At 38.4% G+C, this 26,956-nt stretch overlaps 1 protein-coding gene and 1 non-coding gene across 2 annotated transcripts in view; both read right to left on the reverse strand.

The window, feature by feature from the left end:
- The window catches only part of LOC145486029 (uncharacterized), a 22,280-nt gene extending 4,826 nt beyond the window's left edge, over positions 1–17,454 (reverse strand). The window contains exons 1-22 of the mRNA XM_081464725.1: positions 16,645–17,454; positions 15,756–15,922; positions 14,277–14,431; positions 13,551–13,681; positions 12,795–12,930; positions 12,166–12,296; positions 11,188–11,439; positions 10,148–10,240; positions 9,544–9,647; positions 7,671–7,772; positions 7,153–7,224; positions 6,359–6,489; positions 5,552–5,638; positions 5,076–5,141; positions 4,539–4,631; positions 4,146–4,212; positions 3,863–4,027; positions 2,965–3,011; positions 2,779–2,820; positions 2,424–2,610; positions 1,185–1,445; positions 392–516 (exon numbers count right to left, since the gene is read on the reverse strand). Coding sequence (XP_081320851.1) covers positions 392–516; positions 1,185–1,445; positions 2,424–2,610; positions 2,779–2,820; positions 2,965–3,011; positions 3,863–4,027; positions 4,146–4,212; positions 4,539–4,631; positions 5,076–5,141; positions 5,552–5,638; positions 6,359–6,489; positions 7,153–7,224; positions 7,671–7,772; positions 9,544–9,647; positions 10,148–10,240; positions 11,188–11,439; positions 12,166–12,296; positions 12,795–12,930; positions 13,551–13,681; positions 14,277–14,431; positions 15,756–15,922; positions 16,645–16,753 — 2,723 coding nt within the window. The 5' untranslated portion in view covers positions 16,754–17,454. The remainder of the gene's footprint in view (positions 1–391; positions 517–1,184; positions 1,446–2,423; positions 2,611–2,778; positions 2,821–2,964; positions 3,012–3,862; positions 4,028–4,145; positions 4,213–4,538; positions 4,632–5,075; positions 5,142–5,551; positions 5,639–6,358; positions 6,490–7,152; positions 7,225–7,670; positions 7,773–9,543; positions 9,648–10,147; positions 10,241–11,187; positions 11,440–12,165; positions 12,297–12,794; positions 12,931–13,550; positions 13,682–14,276; positions 14,432–15,755; positions 15,923–16,644) is intronic.
- A 150-nt stretch (positions 17,455–17,604) lies between these two features.
- Positions 17,605–17,676, reverse strand: Trnad-guc (transfer RNA aspartic acid (anticodon GUC)). Its single transcript has one exon. It is a non-coding gene; the product is annotated as a tRNA-Asp (tRNA).
- Positions 17,677–26,956: the final 9,280 nt, after the last annotated feature.

The raw sequence follows: 26,956 nt of genomic DNA on the forward strand, positions 1-26,956 counted from the left end.
TTTGAATTTTGAATCTTGAATTTTGAATTTTTTTTTCCTTGATCCGATCCGTGATCCGATCCGTGATCCGATCCGTGATCCGGTCCGTGATCCGGTCCGTGATCCGGTCCGTGATCCGGTCCGTGATCCGGTCCGGTCCGATCCAGCTTTTGTCGACGCCGCTTTCTTAGTCCTTTGTGGTTGAAAGTAGTCCAGGCGAGAAGCTCGAGCTTGCAGTCATTTCTCCTCCTTGCGCTCTTCGCTCTCGGGTTTTGAACGAAGCAGACATATTTCTCGCTCAGAGCTCCGCTTATGCAGTTCGATATGTGGGTAAGTCTTCCAGACAGCAAGCTTGAAGAAGAAAACAAAAGGAGAAAACATCGCAAACATGACACAAAATGACATCCATTACCTGGTTGTGAATAGTAATATTTCTACCAATACATCAAGTTCCTTTAAAATATCAGTTTTCTGTTTGCATTTAAGGTCAGCGGCTATAAACGTCTTGTGGCACTGTCTTATTTGTCGCACAGCCCTCTAATGAATGAGAAAAACAGTAAACAAATTACAACAGTCACACGGAGTAGAAGAACCATGTACAGTTTTGCAGCTTCTAGAAAAACGCCTGCTGTAAGAAAATTAACGCCTCAGGATTCTATGCTATCATATAATCCAGGAAAGCGACATGTGACAAGATTTAAAAGAAATTTAGTCCAAACTGGGTTCGGTTTCTCGCACAAGTTTCCAAGGCAAACATGTCGTTCATTTGCATCCTGATCATCAATAGCTGACCTGATTTACTAATGGTTGTTATCATTTGGTGAACGATTTTCTGAAAAATCAAGCCATAAGTTTTGTCTCTCTTTCATCTTGACATAGCAATATGTAAGAGCTTCTGGAAATCGTCCTAAATTATCAACAAAAAAGTTGATGAAGCAAGGCGCCATAATTACGTGTGAGGAACATTTAATAGGCCATATTTGTATTCACGGTATTGGACTGGAACTAGCTTGCAATAGAGGCTCATACGGGAGAATATCATTAAAAAGAGAGAAATTTATGCCACTTGCATTTGAAAAGACTCCCGCATTAGCTTCCGTTGCAAGCTAGTTTCAGTCCAATATCGAGAATACGAATATGGTCCACTGGCTGGAGTACCACTCTGTATGATCTCAAAAACATGATTAGATGACCTGTCTTTGTACCTGCAAACTATCCGAAGTAACTTTGTCAATACTGCATGAGCCTTCAGTCTCTAAAATTCGCCACAGCAGCTTGCTGCCCGGAGAATGCGCGACCGGGTGAACTCTTCTGTTGTCAGCGGTGACAAGTGACTCTATGGCGTCATCACTGAGTAAAATCGAGTGTGTTGTACCCAGGTCCATCAGAGCTTGACCAAATGTCCCGGAAGTATCCATAAACACGTGTTGACTTAAAACGTCGGGGAGGGATGTCTTCACAGACGACTAAAAGAGGACAAAAGGTGTTACTTAGTACAATCTCGTAAAAGGACTAAAATAGGCCTTAGTAAACAGACATATCTCGTCAATAACTGGGTCCAAAAAACTTTCCCCAGTCAAGAGATATGTTAATTATTTTGAGCTCTGAAGAAGGCCCTGTTGACCGCCGGGTTGATCTGCATTACTTTGAATCCCCTATTTTGATTGGTAATCTGCACCTCTCAGTTTTAGGCCGCATAGAGCTAGGGGCATTGTCTGTAATCTTTATTGTTTCGTTTTTAGCCAATTGAAAAGAACCTTGTAAACGCCTTCTGTGTTGGCTGTCGGGAACGTACGTATTCTATCTTACAATATAGCGCCAAACATTTCACATGGAGACAACGTTGCTCTTCAAGATCCATGCAGTGCCTTTGATTGGTGTTTACTTGGCGCGTTAATTCAAAAGCAAAAGGATACCTCACGGATTTCACAAAAAAAGATGGCAATTTCCTAAATGGTTTCCATGGTGCAACACAATTTTTGGAAAATCTCGCACCATTTACACGCGCTTCTCAATTTTTCAAACCTATCTACACTGCAGCCATTTACATCCTCGCCACCGTTATGACTGACGAATCTAGGCAAATTTTAGGGCAAGTTGTCTAAGATTGTTTGGAAATTGTTGCGGCACAACATGAGTTGGTGAGAACATTGTCGTGCGGAACTTACTGTTACCGGCCGCGGAAGGAGAAGTCGAAGTCGTAGGCATACAAGACAAACATACAAAGCAATATGGCGGACAAAACGAACCTCGTGCGTTTATTTTTACCAATAAGTTTAAGGGAAGGAGGGGTGGAGTCGGTTTCTCATCCTCAACATTACCACAAAATGAACGCGCCTTTCAACGTTTCCGTTGTTGCAATCGTTGCGAAACATTCATGGCAAGTCTGACGTATTTTTTTTTAAGCCTCACAGTGTAAACATCCACAAAAGAAGTGAACTCACCACATCTGCAGAAGCCTTCCACGCAAATCCGGCACCCGCGAGTACTGCTGGGATACTGACGGTCAGAGGATTCACGTGACCAGGTAAGGACCAATCACAGATGAGGACACCGAGAGCGCCGCACATGACTGCCGCTTGCACAGCATTGTTCATGACGGAAATACTTTCTTCGGTGTTACCACAAGCACTGTCAAGAAAAACCCAGAATTTAACAATAGAAACTTACTAAATTCACACCTGCATATCTTCCCACTAGAGGGCAATCTTTTTGTCTTGCAGAGAGTCTCGGTATTAAAATCGTTTCCTAAAGTTTTGGCGTTTGTTTAGCGAAGAGAAACTAAATTTAACGGCTCACCTGTTCCACGAACTAGTTCCTGGACAAACAAAGAAGCTTACTCTGAAATGGAAGCCAAAAATATATCAATAAATAAACCACTCCTCGACCTGAAACTAAAATACGCAACCGTATTTTTCTATTATACTTTTTTTACCAAAAGAAAAAGCTGGTAAAATACCATTTGCTTCATGTGATCATACTTACCCAGCATCGACTAATGGCCTACAACATTTGAAAAAGTCGTGATCAGCCTAAATATATAAACGAAAAAAAAAAAAAAAACAGTATAAAACTTAAGCCTGAATTATGATTTGTAACATTCAAGTAAATAATCAATAAATCAAGAAGCGATTTAAGGACGTTCTCACCTTTGAAGGGGGATTTTAAGGCAAAGTTAACCCGGCAGTAACCTCGGGAACATTTATCCCTTTCTATAACCCTTGAAATTACAGAAAATGAGATTCGTTTATGCGTTCGCTTGCTCTTATTATAATTTCTAACCAGATTAGTCCAAAAACAGGGTTTTACACAAAGCGTTCCTCGTACGTTTTGCGATTTCTTTTTTCCAAAGTTAATGGGAAGAAATGGTTAAGAAGCCTGTTAAACATCAAAGAAGCAAAGTTAACAAACAGGCTAAGATTTATGTTGGAAGGTCCTTGACCCTGCACATCTTTTGTTTTATGCTCATAGACTATGCATCAATTACATAATCGCAATGCTTCTATTGATTAGTGATACGAGTACACATAACCACCTTTTGTATTTTGTCAGGTTTTGTGCAGGGTCAACCCCCAAAAAAGCAAACAAAAACATACAACAAAGAACTTCAAGTGCCAGGTTTCATAACCATTTCCCTCTATTAACTATGGTTTTTCAAACTGACAGAACGAATCAAAACTACGACAGCAGTCCACTAAACTAAAATCTGAGCAAGGTTATTGATGTTTGTCTATTGACAATGTTCTGTTGTCTAGCAACCATGACTGACAGCAAATTTATAGGCCAACAGTGTCTCGTCGACCTGTCGCTTCTCTTTTCAGTAACAAAAAAGAGATTGAAAACACCGTAAACTATGGCTATCACAGCGAAAGAGAAGGAATACCGCATTGCCATATTCCATGGCTATGACTCCAGGGGGGAGATTCCACAACTGTTCAGGGTCATCATGAAGAGCGTTAGCCCAGAACTGAAGCGTGCGTCCGTGTCTCGAACATGATCGGTGCACGGAACGTAGATGGCTCATGAAAACCTCGTCCGCCCCCTTCGCCTACAAAAGAATAACCAGAAGGTTAAATTACTGGCCGAATTGGACAGGACAAAAAAGAAAAACAAAATTTCGTGTACCGAACTCGGGAAAGACAAATTAGAATCAGCGAGAATATTACCTGTGCTATGACGTGTGATTTTCCTTTTCCAAATTCTGGCGCCATGTCCAAGCCAGCGTGAACAAACCTGAACGAAATGAAGTGTGCAGAATTACAAAATAACTTGTTAGAAACTGTTATAAAAGAAAGAGAGCTAAGGCCTTAGTCAACAATGTTTAAGAATGGCGAGAGATTGAGTACAAAAAAAGAAAATATAAAATATACCCAGCCAATCAGATGCAAAACAGAGCAACAATGATTTGGCCTGGGGCCACTTTCCCCGCCCTTTTCACCAATAGCTATATAGACTACCAGTTCTGACTGGCTAATTTTAATTCCTGCATAGCACTTACAGCCGACGTGATTGGTTTAAAATTCAAGACGTTCGTAAGAAAAACGTCCAAAGTTATTTACCTTGCGGATGAAAAACAGGGAAACGCTTGTGCATGAAGGCCTAGAACCAGATTGATGCTTTCTTCGTTTGTTGGGCAGAGACAGGATGAAACTCTGTTAAACAACGTAATGGATACATTTAGTTGAGATTTAAGGAGACATTGATTTCTGTACTCGAATTACGTCCACCTTTATTTTTTACAGGGTGGTTACTAGCTAATGTTAAGGCACATCTAGACTTGCCACAAGTCGACTTCTACTTCTATAAAATGAGCGACAAGCGAGGAAGCGGACTCTGAGAAAGTCTAGGGCACTCCTCGCACTTTTCGCTTGAACTGAAGACCTCCCTCCTGCAGCTCAGGGATGTGGGGACAAGAGAGACTTTAAGAACGAAGTTGCTCTTGATTGCGTTTGCTTGATTCATCACGCATGTCACAAAATGCAATGATAACGCTCGCAAGATATAACAATTTCATGTGAGAGCCCCTTGTACACTTGCATTGGAGCGAAATACGAGTGCTACACATTTTAAAGTTGTCCATTTAAGACGAGGCTTACCTTTCCTGACGTGGATCAAATTCAACTTCTTCTTCAGCTAAGTGTTTATACGACTTAAACTTCAACCTGAGAAGGATAATAAATACTTGCAGTAAATATTGATCCTTGTAATCCATAAACTTAGGAAAATCCCAAACACATTCCATCAATGATACAGCCGTTCACTAGTAAACTTCTACTGTTTGGCCATGCAACGCGCTTATAAGCCTGTGTGTAACATGGTAGAAATGACAGATGTAACGCTACAAATGCCACGCTTCAACGGGATTCGCACACAAGCCTTGCGCAAGACCGATACGATGCTATATCACCCTAGCGCTGAAGTGTTAGTCGAAGCGGACAAGTTCTATACCAAGTCACACAGATGAATGAATCAGTTGAAGCAATGTCCTTAGTGGCACTCCACATACTATAAAAATTGTATAGCCCTTCCTTACTCGATCTACAGTTCAACTAGGTAACAGTTCTATACTTACCATTGACTGAAGTCAGACAAGCTTTCAATATGAGGCACAAGCTCAATGTATCTTCTCCTACAATAACTGTCTATCTTGATGATATCACTGCAATGATAAAAATACAAAAAGAGAATGAGGTTATCAGGACTTTACAGGTTATCCTCCCTTCCAAATACAAGACCAGAAACGTTAAATCCCTCCCGAAAACAAGGCCCAACTTCCGTTTCGCTCGAAATAAAAAGCTCTTCAAAGGGCTTCTCAACAAAAAAACACACCCGGAATTATTTGTGGAGTATTACGGAATGCCCAGTCCCACGACATAAACAGGTAAACTAGAATATTACATAGCTTTTCCCGTCAGTTGCTTCAGATGCCTCAGTTTAGTATCACCCAACTACTCGGACAGAAAAGGCAATAATAAAGTTAGCAAATGCAAGTTGAAGAAATATTTATTTGGGAATAAAACGAAAGAAAACGTCACGCTCGATTGCGCCAATTTCGCTACTCGAGGACTATTACTAATAGTCCTCTAGTAGCGTAGCCAATCAAAATGCAGGATTTGCATTAGTCCACTAGTTGGGTGATACTAAAACACTATATTCATCAATCTTATAACAAACTAAATAAATAAACTTGGTCAATGGACCAGATTCGTATTCTTGGTATTGGACTGGAAATGGCTTGCAACTGAGGCTAATGCAGGGAGTCTTTTCACATGCAAATGACATTAATCTCTTTTTAATGATATTCACCCGCCTGAGCCTTGCTTGCAAGTTAGTTCCAGTCTAATACCGAGAATACGGAAATAGTCTATTGACAGTGTACCTTGCACTGTAGGGAGTGGCATTCCGCCAAACTGTCTCATGTCCAGTGAAGGAGAATGTGTTTTGCATGTACAATTGTAGCTGGTTGATTTTCATGGCAGATAGAACGTCAATGAGGGCAAACACCGTTTCCTGAGCGAGAGAAAGCGTTAAAATGTGATGTGTTGCACTCAATCTGGCATAATGTGCTTTAAAAAGTATGCCACATAGTTCAAAACCTTGAAAAACTTCAGAATAATGACAGTAAAAATACAGATAGAAAGCTCAGATACTTGTGTTCCCCCGGCATAGAAGACACGGGGGGGGGGGGGGGATTCCATATATACAGGACTGGGATGCTCATTGTATCTTTTAGGAGTTAAAAAGCAGTTTTGATACCTCCTAGGGTGATCGGCCTCAAAAGGTCCACAGCGGGAGCCTTTGCAGTACCTTTTAGGGTATTGAGCCGAAAAAAAAAAAATGACAGGAGATAATGTGTTGTTTTAGAATTGTTACCTCTTAGGGGTGACAAGAAATTCAAGCCATGCCCTCAAAACAGCATCTTAGTACCTCTTAGGGGTTCTTTTCAAAATTTCCAACCAGCACCCCTGTCCTTTTTATATGGGAGTGCCCCCCTGGGAGAACACAACGAATTTGTTTCATATAGGTTGTATCTTGCTGAAAACAGTACAAATTACCTTCACTGGCTACATTCCGACACAGAAACATTTGAGTTTATTTTAGAACTTGTTTAGATTACACGTAACTTCTGTGCACCCAATCAGCCATTCATTCTACTAAAGCGTATTCACTGACCAGGGTTGGAATGCGACCTGATGACACATCCCATAATACTCCTCTGAACTTTAAGTCTGGCCAGTCACTTATCTGAAATAAACAAAGTAACACGAGGAAGGCTGTTACAAAATAGAGCAATCAATCGATCAATCAATCAATCAATCAATATGTCAATTGATCAATCAGTCAATCGGACAAGCACTCAATCAATAATAACCGAAATACTCATAGCTAGGGTGATGGATAGTGTTAAAGATTATTTTTCTCTTCCCCATTTTTTAGAAAATAGGTTTTTTTGTGAGAGCAAACCAGAAATTACTTTTACCAGAAGTTACAAGTTACATGTGGAAGGATTGAGTGACATATTGTTTGAGTTGCAATAAAGTTCCTGGATTTTGGGGAAGACCACTTATGCCATGGAGAATTTGTTGAGTGGTTTATTTTCTTTGTCATAGCTGTCTTAGGGAAATTTCCGGAGTTTTTTGGAGTGTCAAAAAGAAAATTATAAGAACTTAACGAGAAACAGATAGTGTTACCTGTATCTGTGGTATTCCCTTGCCATGGAAAAGTCGAAAGATCTGAAGCAAAGTGTTTACAGCATACCACATGCCTGGCAGGTCACTGGCAGTTAAAACAACCTGTTTGGTAATAATTAACAGATTAAGGTTACAGTATACCTTCAGGGGTGTCTCGCGCGCAAGCGATGTAGCGCGTGCAGTTTAAGCTGTAGATACCTAAACCCCTATATCAAATTAAAGCTTATGGGGCTGGCTATCAAACTATACCAAGAATTTTGAAAGAAAATGAATTGTCGAATTTTTCACGACCACTAAATGCGAGCGCCCGAATCACCTTTCGAAAGCTACAAGTCAAAGTGAATTTCGTTTTTTGCCAATTTAATTTTTTCCTCGGTTTCAGGGCCCAAAGCGCTTAAAAAACGTGTCTGCGTTTTGGCATATTCAATTGCAGTAAAAAGTTCCAGAACATTTTCGAAATAGGATTAAAAAAATGTGGAGTGATCGTACAAAAATCGCTCTCGAAGAAAAAGTATTTCGAAATTAACAATTCCCAGACACGCTTTTGTAGTTTATATGTTAAACTAGCCACTGTCCAAATTTAAGAGCAATTGAACAAATTCCCTTTGAGTTATAACTCTTTAAAGTGTCTGCTTCAAGTGAAAAAATTTATTCGAGAAAACAGCGCTAAGAAACATTTTCTGCTGCGTAAACAAACTCCGCCCACAAACGCCTTCAACTGGGTTCTCAGATAACTAAGCCAATCAGTGCAGGGAAAGTTTACTACCGTTAACCTCCTGGTGAAATTTACGCACGAATCTCTAAAAAACTCTTGTGTTTCGCAATGCGCGCAAGGAACCGAAGGTAGAGAGATAATTTTTCTGTAGCTCGGTTTTTCTTGAAGCTGGTCTGGCAAAATGGAGAAGACTAAAAAGGATACGAATGCTAGAGTGGCTGAGCGAAGGAAACAAACAAAAGAAAGCGCGGAGAGCAACTGTGTGTGGGCAGCTATGCATGGATAATATTTCAAATGGTCTCAATAAGTCCGACGATTCGTTGATATCAGACTCATCAGAAGAGTCTCTGTCAGCATCCCTGTTATTGCTGTCAAGTTCCGAAATTTTTACAGAACCTTTCTTTTCTCTTACCACGAATATTTGCCCGCCTTATACGATAACTATAGCTTCATCCGCGTGGCGAACTTTCGCTTCTTCACTCATTGATGTATTTTCATTCGTTCTTCGCTGTTTTCGCTTTTTCGAACTAGTCCATGGTTTAAACGTGGTCTATGTTTACTTATAACTTAATAGAGACACGCCTAATACCAAAGATGCTGGGTAGTCAGAACAACAATGTTGATCAACTGAGTAGTCAATTCGTGACATCCATATAGGTAATTCCCGCGAAAATCGTCTCAGTTGATTGCATACGCGCTATAGGGCTGTCAATCAAGAGGTCAACTTTTACTTCCGGTGAAAACGTAAAACCGCCATTTCTCCGCCAATATTTAGCCTTTTTCAAATTTTTTTTCAGAAATTAGAGATTATTCTTCGACCACTATTTTGACCCAAAAATCCAAATTTGAAGAAAATTGCCGACCCGAAGGTATACTGTAACCTTAAATATCATGCATGATCCCTCCATTCTCCTCATCAAGGGATAGTATAACCACTCCAGACAAGATTGGAGTCTTGCATCTCTCCTTCTAAATTCCTTGTTACAACTGGAGAAAAGACCACAACAGAGACTAACAAGAGGTTGGTTACACACATACTCGCTTACAAGATAAAGCTGCAATCACCCAAAATAATATGTTCAAGAATATAACTTGAGAATTTAATTTAAAAATGAATAAATGGGTTAATATCCACCAGACCAAGAAAAGATCAAGTACCTTTATAGTTGAAATGTTGATTCTATAGCTCTCTGACTTATTAAATGAGTGTGGACACACATGACATTCAATACTGCTGGCAACACTTCCTCTCTTCACAGATGCTATCAAACAAGGACAAAACACAAATCAACACAGCGCAAAGAGACATGAAGGTCTAACTGACATCCAGAGGTCCATGTTTTCTTTTTATAAGGGAAGCAAGACTAATTAAAAGCTCTTTGGGCATGAAGTGAATCAGTAGGCTGGTGTTTATCTCTAGGCCTCTTGATTGAGAAGACTCCAGTGCACTAACAATTCGACCACCAAACCCTGGTTTTAGGTTATGCACTAAAATTATAACAGTGCATCTCTCCACTTGACTCTATAAAGTTACATGTATTCATTGGCAACCTGATGGGCTTACTTGATGAAATGCTGGGGAAAATTAGCCTCGTACATAAACATTCCCTTTTGGTAGCAGAACATGTCAAGAACATCGCTGTAGGAGACAGGCTTTAATGAATTAATGACCAGAATTTTCAATGTGGCCATGAATCATGAATCTGAATGCCCGGCAGCATTTTCAAGGGATAAAAATACTTTTAAAACACTCCAGTTTTACCTTCTCCCACAACCTTCAGATCCAGGGTGTAACCAACTTGTTTAAAACTTTCATTCACAGTGTTCCAAATCTCACAAATTTCCTGAAAATGATCTAGGATAAACCGTGAAAGGTAATTTGTAACTACAAACGATTCCCTCCTTGAAGGTTAAAAAGAGAGTTAGAACAAGTGAAAAGAATGCATGCATTGTGTCACAGTCAACAACTTAAAATGAATTCTAATATTTACCTAAGTTTTTAAAGTAAAATAATTCAAACTTGGGTAAAAAGTGAAGAACAGCTTCCAAAAAAGAAACTGGTGGTCATCTGTTGGTGAACTTTCAATGGCCATTAGCTGGTTGTGTGGATGAGAAATAACCCACTTCTTTCTGCCACTGTTTGGTGGAGGCAGTTTTGAATTTTGGTATAACTGTAAATGTTTGTGCCAAATTTCCACATCACTGGTGTCAAATCTCATCTTAACTAAAAATAACACTGCAACATCTAAGAAAAAGTCTTGAAATCTTGATCAGAAGAGACATGCATTGTACTGTACTTGTATTTTCATGTCAATCTACAGTAAACACCTGTGTATGAGAACCTAGGTTTTTCAAGTTAGCCTCCATAGGTTCTTATATAAATGGTGTTTACTGTGAAATTAGGCCACCTATGTTCTTAATTTATTTTTTAACTTGTACTCACAGGTCTGGCCTTTATATTAAATCATTCACAGTACAGTATTATGGTCCCATACCACTACCAATGCTCTGGCTAGTTTCTGTTTACCTTTTTTATATCACATGTGATGTACTGTATTATATTTGAAAAAACTCTATATTTTGATAAGAACATGTAATGAGATTTTAGCCTAGAATGGTTCTTATGTGAAGGATGCTTAACAGGGAAATTTTAGCCTAACAAGTTCTTAAATGTAAGGTTCTTATATGCAGGTTTTTACTGCATTTAATAACAGTTCAACACTTGTTTTCAGCAAAACAGTTTTAAGTCACTTGCCAGCCAAAGTTCTTTCCATTTTTTCCCATCATGACTGGCTCCCTTACCTGATTGCAAGTCCCTGAATAACACAACAGGAAGGACAGATGTCGGGAAAAACCTGGTACCCTTAATCTGAGTGATCCTCTGAGGGTGTGGCCATACATGAAGAAATGTTGGGTCCAGAGGCTCACTGTTGGCAGGTGGGGTCATTCCTGTCAGCATCTGTAGATGGGACTTGGAAGATGGTGTGGAGGGTAGAGAGGAGGCTGTGCTTGCTGGAATTAGTGCTAAAGTACTCATCTCAGTTGGAAGTGACTCTGTGGCCGGGAAGGATTCAAAATTTTAAAAGAGAAACATCATTTAAACTGGTAATAGATTTTAAAAACACCCTTACAGTATCGGCATAAATGCAGTGTGTGTGGTTACAGTGTGTGTTTGTAACTAGGAGTTATAGCCATCCAGTCATCTATGATTGAATGCCTATTAACAGTATAAGAACATGGTGAAAACCATTGAGGATACAAGAGCAAAGTTCCTGATTGGACAGCATAACTTGAGATAGCGCCTGCCTATGGGAGATGTTGGTAGTTGGTGGATCAGAAGATGCTTGATGGAGCATGAGGTCAAGACAGCTGGACAATGGACAAGTTCTTTTCTTATTGTGTGTTTACGGACTTCAACATAAATACTCCAAAAAAGAATGAGCCCAATATCCAGTCATCTTGACTGGACAAGTTTTATCAGTAAAGGAGTTGCATGTATTATACATGAGAATCAATGATTTAATAAAAGTAGTTTTAATAATACAATTTCCTTGCAGAAAGCAGCAGGTTATCTTGGACAGGCAAGATAGCCTCATATTGCCTGCTCAGATAGCCAATCCCAATGCAGGATTTGTTTCATTTCAAATCTGTGACAGCCAACTTTTGGATTGCCCCTAGCAGAGAAGGATAATGGAAGGAGAACCATAACAGCATCGAATGCACAGTTTCTAAATGGCTATGGAAGACTAAATCTTTGATATAATGCATCTGAATGGATACCTGAATTCACAGCTTGTTGATTGGCTGTTCCATTGGTAACAGGCTTGGTTTCTTTGATGATGGGTGAAGTGAGTAATTGTTTCATTTCCTCAGTGCAGACTAAGTCCATTGCTGTCTTCCCTTTGCAAGCTCTAAATGAAAATAAATTAATTAATGAATAAACCACTGCCTGAATGATTGAAAGAATGAACAATAAATTAAACAGTTACATGTACTCCTCTGTCAAATCTGTATTAAAGTAAGCATCTATTTTTTAAGTGTAAAGAAGCCAAGGTCCCAAAATTTAATTCTGAAAATATTATTTGGTGTATGTTATACTTCCTTTAAGCTGACATGGACACCAAAAAAGTGGCTGACATGATAGTTTCTAATGTTTAAAACCTGTGATCAGATTTTGCTACCAACCAGGCCTGATTACCAGCCAAGAAAATAATCAGACAAGGCTTTAAGATGAACAAGACTTTGCTGTTGTAGTATTGTGGCCATCATGCAAAGAAGGAGCTCTTGCTGGTCATCAATAAAATTGTACTGATAACTTGATTCAAATACGCAAAGCTTCAACAACTGAAGCTGTGATCCTTGACAAAACAATTTCTCCATGTTTTCACAAAATCTATATGAAACCTTACCCCTCTTTAGCTTTGATATCTGATGTAGCTCCATATTCAAGTAGTATTTTAGCAATATCGATGTCTCCTCTGTTGATGGCATCATGAAGTGGGGTTATTCCAGCTTTGTTGGTAATGTTGACTGTAGCTTCATTTTCTGAATTAAAAAATTGAATAAGTCCAAAAAAGCAATAATGGTAGGTTGGCACAGCAATTTAATTCCTGTCTCCTCCTATTGCTTGCTCCATGGAGTATTAGATTAAATTAATGTTAATTAGACCACCAATGGGTTGTTGGAAATTTTACATAGAGTCCAATAGGATCTGAAGTTACTATCTTGGGTCAGATCCTGTGTGATCTTACAGCTAGGATCTTACACTGTACATGTATGTAAGATTTTAACCAGGATAGTGATTGAATGGTGCATAACATAAGCCTTGGAGTTTTATCAATCTTCAATACAAAATGACTATGATCCTCTTCAGTCCAATTCAGAACACAGTCACTGTGACAGTAATAATGCGTGGTTCCAGAATAATTATATCCATACCCACCCCAGGGAGGGATTTGGAAATTCCAAAGGGGAGAGCCTGAAAAGACAAAATCTTTAAAGGCAAGTATCAAACAAAAACTGGAATTTCCAGGGAGATTGGGCTGAGATGGGGGAGGGGGGGGGGGGGGGGTAGAACTGTATCAGTTTTTCAAAGACAATTGATAGGGGAATCAAAGAGTTGACAATTCTGAAAGAACACTATAAAACTCCACTTTAATTCTTACCACAAAGAAGCTTAACAATGTCAGCATTCCCATAGCTAGCAGCCCAATGAAGTGCTTTATTATCACTCGCTGCGCCATCACCAGCATTCACACTGACTCCTGCCTTCAACAACTTACGCACCCTGGGTACACTGAAGATTATGCAAAATAACATGTACGTTGATTTCATGTAACTTGTGAGTGAAATGGAACTTACAACATACAGCGTATGTAGTAATTCCAGGCTGCATCATTGACATTTATTCAATGGCAAAAATAGTATCATCATAGTATACTGCAGAAATTATCTTATTAAATATCACCTGTAAGATGTTAACTTACTAAACAAAATTGCACTTTCAAGACCATGACTGTTTAACATGAGTGTCAAAAATTGGCTTGAAGGTTCAATTCCTTCAATTCTTCAGTTCAAAACACTCCAGCTATTTCCCTTGCCTTACATTGTTGGCAAAAACAATTGAATTTTGAAGTGCTACTATGCAAAAGGACATGTTTTGTCAACACCTCACAAAAATGCTGGTGAAGGATTGAGGGAGGGCAGGCGATAACCAATGCTGGACTAGCATGATCCATGAGCTAGCTCTGCATCACTTCTGTCATTCGATTGCAACTGGTCAGAGTTAACCGCAGCTGGTTTCTTCCATCATCTCTACTTATAATATTGATAGTCATTGTTAATAATAATAAACTATAACTGTTATTTCTAAAAGCAACATTGTCACTTACTTTGAGTTAGCAGCAGCTTGCAGTAGTTCCTCATTATAAACTCCTAGGATTGCCTTCTCTGTACAGTAATCAAACGCTGTGGCTCCTTCACTATTAGGAATGGTTGGATCAGATCCGGCTGCTAACAGAGCACGTACTGCATCTGTATAACCAAGCTACAGCAAGCAAAGATGAATTAGCTTTAGTTAGTGATAAGCATTTATTGACAAAGTTTGATTTTAATTAGATTACAGTGTTTGAGAATTCATGTAATCTACTCCTTTGACATGGTGTGAGCTTATTCTATTATTTAGAACTGATATTTGTCCCCCTTAGTGTTCTTGCATTCATTCCTCAACTAGAACTCTCTGAGTTTTTTTTTTATAACATTTGACACAAAACAATACACAATGGAAACCCTGTTAATAAGACCTCTTTTGGGCCATAACATAATTGTATAAGTGGCAATTATAACATTGTATTTAAAGTGTTCTTTAATAAAGAAAATGAGTGACAAGCATTTTTTCAGGCCAACAAAGGTGGCTTAAATATTATTGAGTTGGTCATAACATGGGGTCCACTATGGGCGTGTTTCTTAAGCCTAGTTCACACTTAGTGAAATAGGGAAATAAACATAAGAGGGCTGTTATGTCATTATGTGTTAAAAGCAGTATGAACATCCTGACATAATGATATAATGGCATAATTGCAATATAACAGCATGAACATAATGACATACAGAAAAAACAAACAGTGATATTAATTTCCTTATGTCTTTATATCGATGTTCACATTACCGACATAATTAGTAACAGCAGGAGGTGTTTCCTCTAGGCTAACAAAATTTCAACTGGTTGATAAAGTTTAAGTATGTATGTTGTTATATCATCAAGTCATTGTGTTGCTAGTGTGAATCAGGCATAAGGGAAAATCCAAGATTGGATTCTTGAATACAAAAATGGATCACTTTTGCATTTCTTTACTAAACAAATTAATCCAAGATCACTCAGATCATGGGGCATCAAAGGAACCAAAGAATCCTTGGATTCTTTAGTTCCTTTGATGCAATATGATCAGAGTGATTTTGGATTAATCTGTTTAGTTAAGAAATATAAAATCTGCTTTTGGTCTTGGATTTTCCCAAAGAAATGCACCTTTTGTCTGACTTTGACTTTTCAAGGTAATCTTTGCCTGGACTTGTCAATTTCCACAGTCAAGCAGATTTTTGTGAAAGTGCACAGATTACATTCTGTGATTCAAAGTTAATCGTGGTTTGAAATAATTTTTTCAGATTATGATGATAAATATCAAGCTGTAAAAACCAAAATAATTTTATAAGCCAACTGGTTGAAAAATTTGGAACCAAAGAAAAACTTAAACCACAAAATACATGTCCAATAATGTACTTAGCAAATCAGTAAAAATGAACTTCATATGTACATGTACCATGACTTAAACAAATTATTTTTACAGAACCTGAGTCGAGAAAATGAGACTTACCTTGGTTGCAAGATGAAGACATGTGCCCGCATCATTATCGACATAGTTCATCATCATTTTCAGAATATCATAAGGATCGTCATACTCATCGTAATAAAACTGCTTTGGAACACCTAGCTGAGCCTCTTCTTCCTCATCATCACCAAATAGGCCATCTTCTTCCCTGTCTATTAAAAAAAATACAAAACATTCAAGCATTGTAAAATAAAACATGTGCACATCATACCTAAACATGCATATGAATCTGAGTCGGATCTAAAGGAGCCCAAACCTCCTTTTTGTTGAAAACATAGTGTAGACCTGAAGGGTTTAAAAAAACTTTCAGCCTCTCCCCTCCATATTTGTAGCAAACGTTGCCCCACTGCACCCCCCTACCAATTCTTTTGAGTGTCTTCAGATTTGCCACTTTGAACCAGGAAAATAATTTTTAATTATTGATTGTACATTAACCTTTTCATACTCTGTAAATATTCAGACCCCAGTTCTGGACACACATGAAACGCTTTCAAAAAAGCTTGAATTACACAACAACTATCGTGTAAAGAAAACTCGGGTAAAGTTCATAATCAGGGATACTAAGAAAAACAAATATTGTCACACTTTTCAGTTCGCTCTCTACGTTTAACTTCATAATTCACGCAAAAAAAATCAGAACAATTTAAGTTAAGTTTACATATATAGACTCCGAAGCTTTCTTTTGTGTGTGGCTGACAGCTGCCAACATCTAGTACATATTACGTACAAAAGAGTAAACCCTGAGAGTCTTGAAAGAATATACTCCGTTTTAAGAATTTTCAGTCGAATGTTGGCTGCAGCAAAATACAAAACACTTGATTTCAAAATTACTAGGCCGTGGATGGAATAAAAAAGAGCAATTTCCTCAGCTTACATTCCGCAGCTGTCGAGAGAATGCTTCGAATGATGTCTGTTCGACCAAGAAGTATGGCCGATCTGAGGTTGGAGACACTCTCTTTCAAAGCTTCCTCATCGTCCATCATCTTCCTGGTTGTTGAAGAGTTCTTTATCGCATGTAACCTTCACATAAATAAGGACGTAACACAAAATATATTATCGAGCTTTTGCCACGTTCGAGCTGTACGCGCCTGCACTGCACAAACCGGCCGGCGGCGATCATCGACTCCTTCATATAAATTGACCAAAAATTCCCAGGTTTAAAATGTGCTAAGTCTGCTAATGTTGCTGTCACGAAAAATTTGTCACGAAATTTCGTTATTTTGCCTTTCTTGACTTTTCATTGTCCGTGGATGACCTGTTTCCAAAAAGAAGGTCGAATAAGCTTATTGTAATGACTCAGAAAGACCAATTCTGAGTTAAAGGGGTACGGTCAGAAAGAAGAGCTGACGTGATTCGTGACAATGAAAACTTTCCTGTATCGTATTAGCCTGCATAGCAAGTGTTCCACACCAAAAACTTTTTCCACATTCTGGCCGCGTGCAAATTGAAGTTAGAGCAAAAAATATCAACGAAGCAGGGGGTATGGTCCGCTGGTGAACCTCGCCTGCGGCTCGGCCCGTCAAAGCCTCGTGGATCACAGCAGCTACGTTGACAATGTTATGACGTTGTCATGAGTAGCAGGAGAGACGCATGAAAAACTGGCGTTAATTTGTTACATTGATGTTGATTTATGTCGCGTAGATTTACTCATACAGTACATTTCAAAAGACGTCACATCCCAAAATTCAACTAGAAAGGTCTTTTTTGCATAAACAGGTTTATATACAAGCTGGGCGAATAATAATTTTTACATCATATTGCCTACCGATAAAAAAAAAACAAAACAAAAAACAAACAAACAAACAAAAAACAAGAAAAAAAAAAAGATATTCTCCTCCTCGGCGGGGAATCGAACCCCGGTCTCCCGCGTGACAGGCGGGGATACTCACCACTATACTACCGAGCATTTAATGCTAACGATGTAAATTTGTAAAAGCATATCAAAACTGCTCCAGGAGTTTACCGACAAATACATGCCCTTTCTCAATTCGGTTATTTAAAATTAAATCTCTAGGAACATATTTACACGTAACCGAAGGATGTTTGGTGATACAAATAAGACCTGCCAGTATTATAAGTTTTGTTGTTCTATTATTCAATTCGTGTTGCGCCGTTCTTTCCCTTTTCATGGGTTTACACTTTTTAGTATAACCCATAAAGCTGAAATTTGTGAAAGTTTTTTAAGTTCAAGTTCCGAGCCTTGTTTCACCAGGATTATACTAATCAACTTTGTCGTAATGGATGTTGTTACTGAAACAGGTAGGGTAGTAGAGTTTTTCCTTTGACTCAGAGCGAATTTTTTGCCAAGTATGATGCGCGATACCGGGAACTTTGCTTTTTCCGGATCGCGGAAAAAAGAAAAAAAAAAACGAAAAAAATAAAACCATCTCACAATCACTGAAGGAAAGCGTTGTCAGTATTTTCCTTGAAACTCCGATAACCCAGTCTAAATTAACTTGTCATGCTCTAGAGATTGCTTGTCTGAAAAAGAAAAAAAAAAAAACTTAGCACAGCACCTACCACAAGAACATTATGCAACATTACACCATCGTAAAATTATTAACATAATAACTGTAACTAGAGTCAAAAAAGATTTTTCCAAGACCCCACGCTTATAAGTTTTATCTTAGCTCTAATTTGGTCTGTTTCTGATGCTTTCAAAGCAGCTAAAGACTGCCTACTGCCTACTGGTAGCTGCTGATTCTAAGAAGTCCAAAATAGCCACTGCAGATGTTCTTTTTAGTTATTTTGGGTGTCCCACTACTGTATGTACAGTACTGTTTATTTATATATTTATAATTATAATCTTGTAAATTCTTTTAGTTGTTTACAGTAGTAGAAATAAACTGTTGTCTTGTCTTGACGAGGAAGAGAAAAACAAATAGGACTTCGTTATTAATGTACAACACAGGCAGTTTATTCTTACTAAAGAAAGTCTATCACCCTGCCTTCCTAGCTTCCCTCAGCTCACTTCTGTGAGTTGACGTAGCGCCTTGCAGTTAACTGGGATTGAATTTGAGAGATAGGAGAAAATCAAGGACTAAAATTCTGCCTCGCGAAAATTTTTGGCCGAAATCAAAAGAAACCGCCTATCGCCATGACTACACACGCCCGAAAACACGAGTGATGATATCTGTGGCACCAATGCATGTAGTCGGGTAAAATTTAGTAGCGTCGGCTCTTCCGTTATCCAAATATTTTAAGTTAAAGCCTATTGGAAATGGTTATTAAGGTTGGGAAAGGTTGATAAGTGCATGGGTGACTGGCGCTTATCACCTCCCTAGGGCAGGGCAAAGGACCAAGGGCGAAGGGCCGATATTTACAAATACAGTGAGAAGCAAGAATGGGAAGAATCTCGTTGAGGTCTCGCCGAGACTGCTGAGATCTCTCCACGATGTTAGCATTTCGCCGAGATTTGTCAGAATCTCGGCGAGATCTATCTGAAATTGCCTACATCTCGCCGTGAGTGGCAAGCCGAGATCTTGTTGAGATTGTCGAGAATATAACCATGAGGTAACTCTCGGAGGGAATGATTAATTTCATTGCCTTCATTAAATAAAAACAACACTAAACGTACACAAGAAAGGAATCTGAAACTCTTTAATCTAACCATCATAAATTTTCCTCCAGTTTGTTTCTATTATATAAGATACGGTGCTTTTAAAATTCATTAAGGCAATTATTTTTGGTAGAAGAAAGCTTACAGCTAAGTACATCTTTTTTTTTCAAGACTAAGACCGTATATACATATTCCTAACATTGCACATAAAAGTCAAATTAAGTATTTAGGTATTTATATGGATCAAAATTTACAATGGGGACCGCAGATCTAGCACATTAATAATAAATTAGCAAAAATATAGCAATTATTAATAAATTAAGATATTTTGTTGATCTTCATACATTGAAACAATTGCAGTATTCTTTCATATATCCATACTTATCCTATGCTATTATAAGTTGGGGTAGTGCATGTAAAACTAATTCACGTAAAATCATAACCAAGCAGAATTAAGCACCATATTACAATCTTTTAGGAATTCTCAAATTTGAAAATGTGTACGAATTAAAAGTGGCTCTATTTACTCATAAAATTTTAAATGACTCAACAAACATTCCAACTATATTCCATAGAACCCTTACTCAGGCATCTGAAGTCCATACCTACAATACAAGATTTGCTGCGAATTTGAATTTTCATAGGCCAAAAGTAAATAATAACTATGGGTTCTCTAGTTTCTCTTTTGTTACATCAAAACTTTGGGAAATTATTCCAACAGAATTTAAAAAACTGCCTTACACTTCCTTTTATAAGCAATATAAACTATACCTTTTAAATACTCAATATTACTCTTCTGCATTATTATTTATTCATTTAACTTGTTTATTTCGAATACTTTTGTTATTCACATTTTACTTCCTTTATTGCATTGTTTCTATTAATTGATGTGTCTTGTCTTTTATTTTTGAATGTGTCAGTGACCAACACGATAGCATATGCTTCTTTGGTCACTGAGCACATTTTGTTTTGGTTTTATTATCATTATATTTTCCTTATTTTAATTAATGAATTTTTTGTAATAGTGTGCGATAGTGAAATATGTCTGTAAATAGTGTCAATTAATAAAAAATCTGAAATCTGAAAAAAATCTGACATGTACATCGATTATAAACCTTTAAGATGACATGTGAGACACATTTCTTACCACTTTTTTGTCCACGTAAAAAGCTGTATAATTAAGGTTGCTAGTACCGTACCAGTTCTTCCTTTGCCAACGTTTGACGTCGCGATTCAGTCACAGTTACTGTTGGAAAAAATTGTAATAACCATTTTTTTCGAAGAAACTTACAACAAAATGTCTTCGAAACGAAAAGAACTAGAACACCACAAAAGCTCTGTTTAGCCCTAGGAGACTTTTTAAAGTTGATAACTTCTCAGTGATTAGGTTGTAAAAAAAAAAAGTTAGCAGCATAGGTTTGCTTAAAAAGTGTTAACAGAGAAAGAAAGAAAGACTTAATAGAGAATTAAAATGCAAATTAAAAGAAGAAGAATTAAAATAAAAAGAAGAGAGGAAACTTAATGGGGATTAATGTGGGGGGAGGGGTTCAACTGGGGCCTTCTAGGGAAAAATAGAGAGAAGAAGGATACGAAAAAGTGTTGATGTTCAGAATATCAGAGCTTTTACGGTATATGCGTTTATCACTCAAACACAACGCGGATCATCTGAACACTGACCGATTGAAGAACGAGCACGTGTAGCCAATGGCAACCTTAATCAGCCCATATTGGGCATTGGTTGATGAAATGTACTACCGTGAACAATTGTGGACCGAAAAAGATCTCAAAAGAACACTTCGTGGTGTCATCTTTGCAGCTTAACCCTAAACTTCGGATACAATTTTGTTCACGGTTGTTAAAAAACGGGTGTCTCTTGGTAATTAACTTGATTATTATGTAGATAAATATTTCGTACTGATATAAACAAAACCAGGGAATGGATAGTAAAACATTGCCAGGAACCTCAGCAGAACAAACCTGAAATAAATAAATAATTAATTAATGAATAATAAAGGATTCGTTCAGTGAAATAGACAATTAAAATTAACGTGGAAGTAGAAATTACTGATTGAAAAATTCTTTTTATAAACTGATTATAAGAAATACTGATTAGATGCTTGAAGTGAAAAGGGCTGATATAAAGTATTAACACACGATTTGAGGTGAAAATACTATGCACATCATCACCTCCGCGTAAATCACGTGCATTATATTAATCAATTACAAGCAAACAAAAACTTCTCTCCTCCCTACCCCGAAAAACAGCTATAAACGTTTAACCACAGCCTCTGGAATGCCTGAAAAAAAAATTCAAAACAATGAAAGTTGTTAGTTTAGAAATGAAGAAATTTCAACCCGCGTCACATTTTTAAAGAAATCTTTTATACCCTTACTTAATTACTTGATTACTTACTTACTTAATTATTATTATTAGTAGTAGACGTAGTTGGTAGGTAGTTTGGAGGTTATCTCTATGTGAAAAAAAATTCTCCTCCCCACCAAAAAAAAAACAGTTACGATAATTTTAAATAAAGGAAAACGAATTTATAAGACTTTACACCATAAAACTACTAATGGAGGCTACTTCATGAATTCAAATTTATCGTAATTATCACAATAAGGAAGATCCCTCCCTTAATCGTTTGTGTGTACCCTTACTGCGTGTGCGCTCAGTAATAACAGACAAAACAACTGTAGAGTAAGTGACTACTGTTACAACTTTACGACTTTACGTACATTCAGCAATCTTGGACGATTATCCCAATTTTTCTTTTGATGATCTTTGCGTGAGTGTCCTTAAGATATCAGCTAGTCCTGCCGCGAGATCTTGCTGATCATATTTTTTGCTTACAATCACGTTTTTCTTCTCCAATTGTGAATTTATCCGCAAGCCTCGACAGCAATTACCTACAAAATGTATAGATAATAATGTTCTCTGCAGCTCTTTTTAAAGTTTTACCATATTTTTCTTCCATATTGCGCTGCGATTTGGTCATGACAATCTTTTGCCTCATTTCTCTCCTCGAAAAAGTAGAAAACAAGTAACTTCTATTCGGGAGTAAAAATGCGGGAATTTGTGTGGTGCAAAAGTGTGCTTGCAAAATTGCTGTTCAACAAAATTGCTCAATTCCCTGAAAAAGAACTTGAAGTTTAGTCATGAAACATAAAGATATTTGTTGAATTTCAACCAATATAACTAGTCATTTTACTTACTTCATAAATGGGCGCCGGAGATTAAAAGCAGCTCTCAGTTTAAACTGAGGTTTGTAGATAATGCAGTTTGCAAGTCGATCTGAAAAGCTGAAAAAAAAATTTCCTTAGATTTTTTGTTGCTGAATTGTTAGTCAAATCAGCCAGTGATGAGCTACGACTGAGTACTTTCCATCGCACTTCTCAAATTCATTAATAATTTATCAAGTTTAAACAAAGAAATCACAACGGTGAAGGAAGTTTGGATACCCGGTCTTAATTAGCATAGATTTTGACGATTTTACTTCTCCGATTACTCCTTAGTTTTTGTTTTGACTGAGAAGATATATCAAACACTCGCGACAGTGTTTTATCGGCTATTCAGACACCTCGAATCTCGTCAAAAATACTCCGCTGGGCGTCGTATTTTCAAGTCTCTTCTCGGTGTTTGGATATCCCGATGAAACACTGTCTCTCGTGTTTGATATATTACATAAAATGTTTCCAGCAAATTGTAATTTTAAGAGATTGTTCCCTCGACATAATTTGAAGGCTTCTGCATAGTATTTGATACGCCTCCGCCGCATATCAGGTTCGTTTAGACTCGCTATGGTTACTTCGGACTGAGTGCATTTCACTAAAATATGAACCATGCCGGCTCTATCAAACTACTCACCTGATCGATATGCCACCTAAGCGCACCAAAAACTTCCGAGGTGCGATTTGGTATATAACTATAACAAATGTCCTGGAGGCCGATACTCTTTCAATGAATAACTAAAACACATCGAGAGCTGAGAAAGTTTCATTACTTACCTATCCTTCAACAACTTGTAAGCTGTGAGCTTTTCGTCCTGCATCTTGTGTCATCACCAGGATGTACAATGAACACAAAGTGATGTGTATCAACGTACACATTTATGAAAATGTCTGTGTACCTATGACGAAATGATAAACGGAAGGACGTATTTGTTATGATTGAAAATGAACTTACCGATCTATAATACGTCCGATATTAAATGCGTGTAGGTAAATACGAGTCGTATATACCTTGTTGGGTTGACGAAATAAGCTTTTAAGAGAGAGACAACAAACCAAATCACCGTGAAGGTTTCATTCTGCAAAATCCGCCTAATTTTGGTCATTTTGCGTTGTTGTTTGCAGAGGGCGGATAAGATAGCCAGATTTACAACACAAGTTCATAGCCAGTGTTCTGTTCATTCACCGTTTGTTTGGCGCCCTCTTGGCGATTGTGTTACACTGTTTAGCTGCATGGCTACAAATCTCAGTTCAATTCGTCTGTTTCATGGGTTTTATTTTCATGTGATCGTATTTTACGTCCGAGACGTGCAATGCGTCTGTTTTATGCGTGTGCTAGGCGCAAAGCGTCGACTCAAAGCGCAAGAAATACACGGTTTCTCTGGGTGGCATTTCCACGATGAAGTTATTGGCCGGCTCTTCCAGGTCGACTTAAAATTTAGAACTCTCAGGTTGTGTGGGGGGAGGAAAACCCCAGAGCTCAGTGCAAAACCCTCGCAACAAGGACGAGAATCATCAGCAAACTCAACCCACATACAGTCAAACCTTTATTAAGCGGCCCTCTGTTAAGCGGTCACCCTCTTTTAAGAGGTCACAATTCAAATTCCCGAAATTCGCTTCACTTATTTACTGTACATTTGACCTCCATTAAGCGGTCACCTCTATTATACGCGGTCACCGTTTGGACTTCCCACTTGGCTAATTTTATGCATTAGGTGGTCAACCGGAGCACAGTTTTATGGTCCCGAAGAACTCTTGCTGGTGCTGAACAAAGTCCTGACTAACTTGCTTCACCAAATTAAGTTACGGAACCCCAAACCACAGACGATTAAGTGACATGCCAGAACTGTCAATGATCCGCTTTAAGGCAACGACACTTGCCTTACGAACAACATTACTATAAAATCTGTTGGCGAGTGCATGCTCCTCCCGGGAGGGGTGGGTGGGTTACTCCCTTATATGGGCTATATGCGGCCCCAAAGGGTAGGGTTTTTCAGCCGTTTTGGTCATAAATAGGGTATCGATTTTGGCCAATTTGGTCTTAAATAGGGTATGGTTTTAGCACTCTAGTCTTGAATTGGGTATGTTTCTTAGAAGAAACTACTTTTCATCATTATCGATACGACCGTCAACAAAAGCTCTTCATAACTTGTTTAGGGCAACTGAGCCAGTTACAAAGGTCATAAATAGGGTATCGAATTTTTGGCCAGGTCATAAATAGGGTGGCAAAAATCGCAGATTTTGGTCATAAATAGGGTAAGGGTTTTGGGAAGTGGGCCGCACACCCCTACCCAACTTTTCTGGGAGTACCTCCCATGTCATGTCATTTCTGAGACACTATTTAAACAATAATAGCTCCGTCCCCTAGGCGTTCGTATTAGAGAGGTTTAGTTGTTAGGGTTAAACGATCCATTAATTCAAGTAAGAGAGCATTCAAGCAAGAGAGTGTACGAAGTCCACTGAATCTTAACTCTTTCCTCCCATTAGCTACCTGTTGTTTTTTTACTTACTTGTCATACCTTACCTATAAGGAAAATGGCATCCTTGTATGGATGGTCGTCTGTTTCGTCAGGGGAGCTCACGTCATTTCTAGTGATGACGTCATTGTTTGTCCCATTAGTTGATGTGTTGCTGTTTCTTTTCGCCAAGGCTTGCTCGGCATCAGTGTTGCCCTCGACGGATTCAAGCATTATGGTTCTTGCAGGCGTTGAATTTCCTTTATAGTCTAGAAACCGAAGAAAAACATGTTACTACTTGTCTAAGGGACTGATTTTCAATTGCGTGACTTAAAACCAAAGTAAACACTCTAGCCAATCACAAAGGACACAGACAATACAGTGAACCAATCAAAACTCGAAGAAATTACATCTAGCTGACATAAAGCGCGGGAAAACGCGTGCGAGTGAGTCACGATTGGTTTTTTTTTTTACTTCTGATTGGATGAAAAAGTGGCGCGAATTTTTTAAAGCCAATCGTGTAGCGTAGTTGATGCAAAACCAATTGCTGTTCGACACTCACATGAGAAGCTCTCTAAAAGGCGCGTCGATTACGTTACTAACGAGTGATGGCTCAATTGACTAAATAATTTTTACGTCAGTGTACATAAGACTTACAAATTGTTCCGTTCATGTTGGCGCAGCCATAGTGAGCAAGAGGTTTCTTGCCTTTAGATACTAGGAATGATATTGTGTAAAATAATCAGAAATTCTGTTATCAAGATGTGTTTCCTTACAAAATAAGGGTTGGATACACAGTCACTCTTGCTTTAGTATATATGGGCAGATTTAGTATACTGATCTAAAGTATCATAATGTCATTCACTGGCTGGCATTGCTGGCTGACTTACCGGACGACCGGACGACCAAATGAATGAATGAATGAATGAACAACCGACTAACTGACTGACTGACCGACTGACTGACTGACTGTCTGACTGACTGACTGACGGACGGACGGACCGACGGACGGACGAACGGACGGATCGACGAGCTGCTGACTGACTGACTGACTGACTGACTGGATGTATCAATCTGTCTTACTGATAACTAAGTAATGGAGGAAGTAAGTTATTTACTTCCTCTGTGTTTTCTCTAACAAGTTTGCTTTTGTCGATGAAAGATGCATGAATACAACGACTGATAAAACACTCACTTAGTCCATGGCCATCTGGTACAATAAAGGAACCACCCAAACCCAACAAGTGCAAGGTTTTTTGTAACTTTTCCCGTTAAACAATGACTATGTTAAGTATCCTAGAGATATCTACCCGTCACCTGATTAAGTCTCATACGATCAGTTTTTACAATGACGTCTGTTTTTTCAGGACCATTTCGTAAAGGACCCTAAATAATAAGTGTAAAGGCCTCTGCGGATGATCCTGTAAAAGCAATAGCAATGATTAGTATCCTGGAGATATCGACCCATCACTTAATAAAGTCTCATATCATCACTTGTTACAGTGGACAAGTATTGTATATGTGTTTGTCAGGGAAGTTCGGCTGCAAGGTCTGGTAGTCTTGGAGACTCCAATTTCTTTTCCGAGGGATGCGAACCTTTCTAACCACCATGAAACGAAGACCTTTGGGAGAAATCAGCCAGCATCAATTTCAGCGGATACTTTCTCTACGCATGTTCAGAAACCGTTTCTGAATTTGAACCAATGGGCACATTTAATTCGCGAAACCAGGATTTTCTGGTTCCCAGAGCATGGGTTGTTCGGTCACTGTTCACCGAGAACGCGGGGGCTCTGGGGAGGAGATTTCGAGGACCCCTGCATGCGCTCTTTCCTCCAAGCGCTCCTTTTTCCAACAATCCACCCAAAATGACACCAACCATTTACTAGGTTGTTAATTAACTCTAATGTCGAATGCTTTTGAACGAGCCAGTAGAAGGCAATCAA

The sequence above is a fragment of the Orbicella franksi genome, chromosome 4 (genome assembly GCF_964199315.1).
Source record: "Orbicella franksi chromosome 4, jaOrbFran1.1, whole genome shotgun sequence".
In the NCBI taxonomy this organism is placed as follows: Eukaryota; Metazoa; Cnidaria; class Anthozoa; order Scleractinia; family Merulinidae; genus Orbicella; species Orbicella franksi.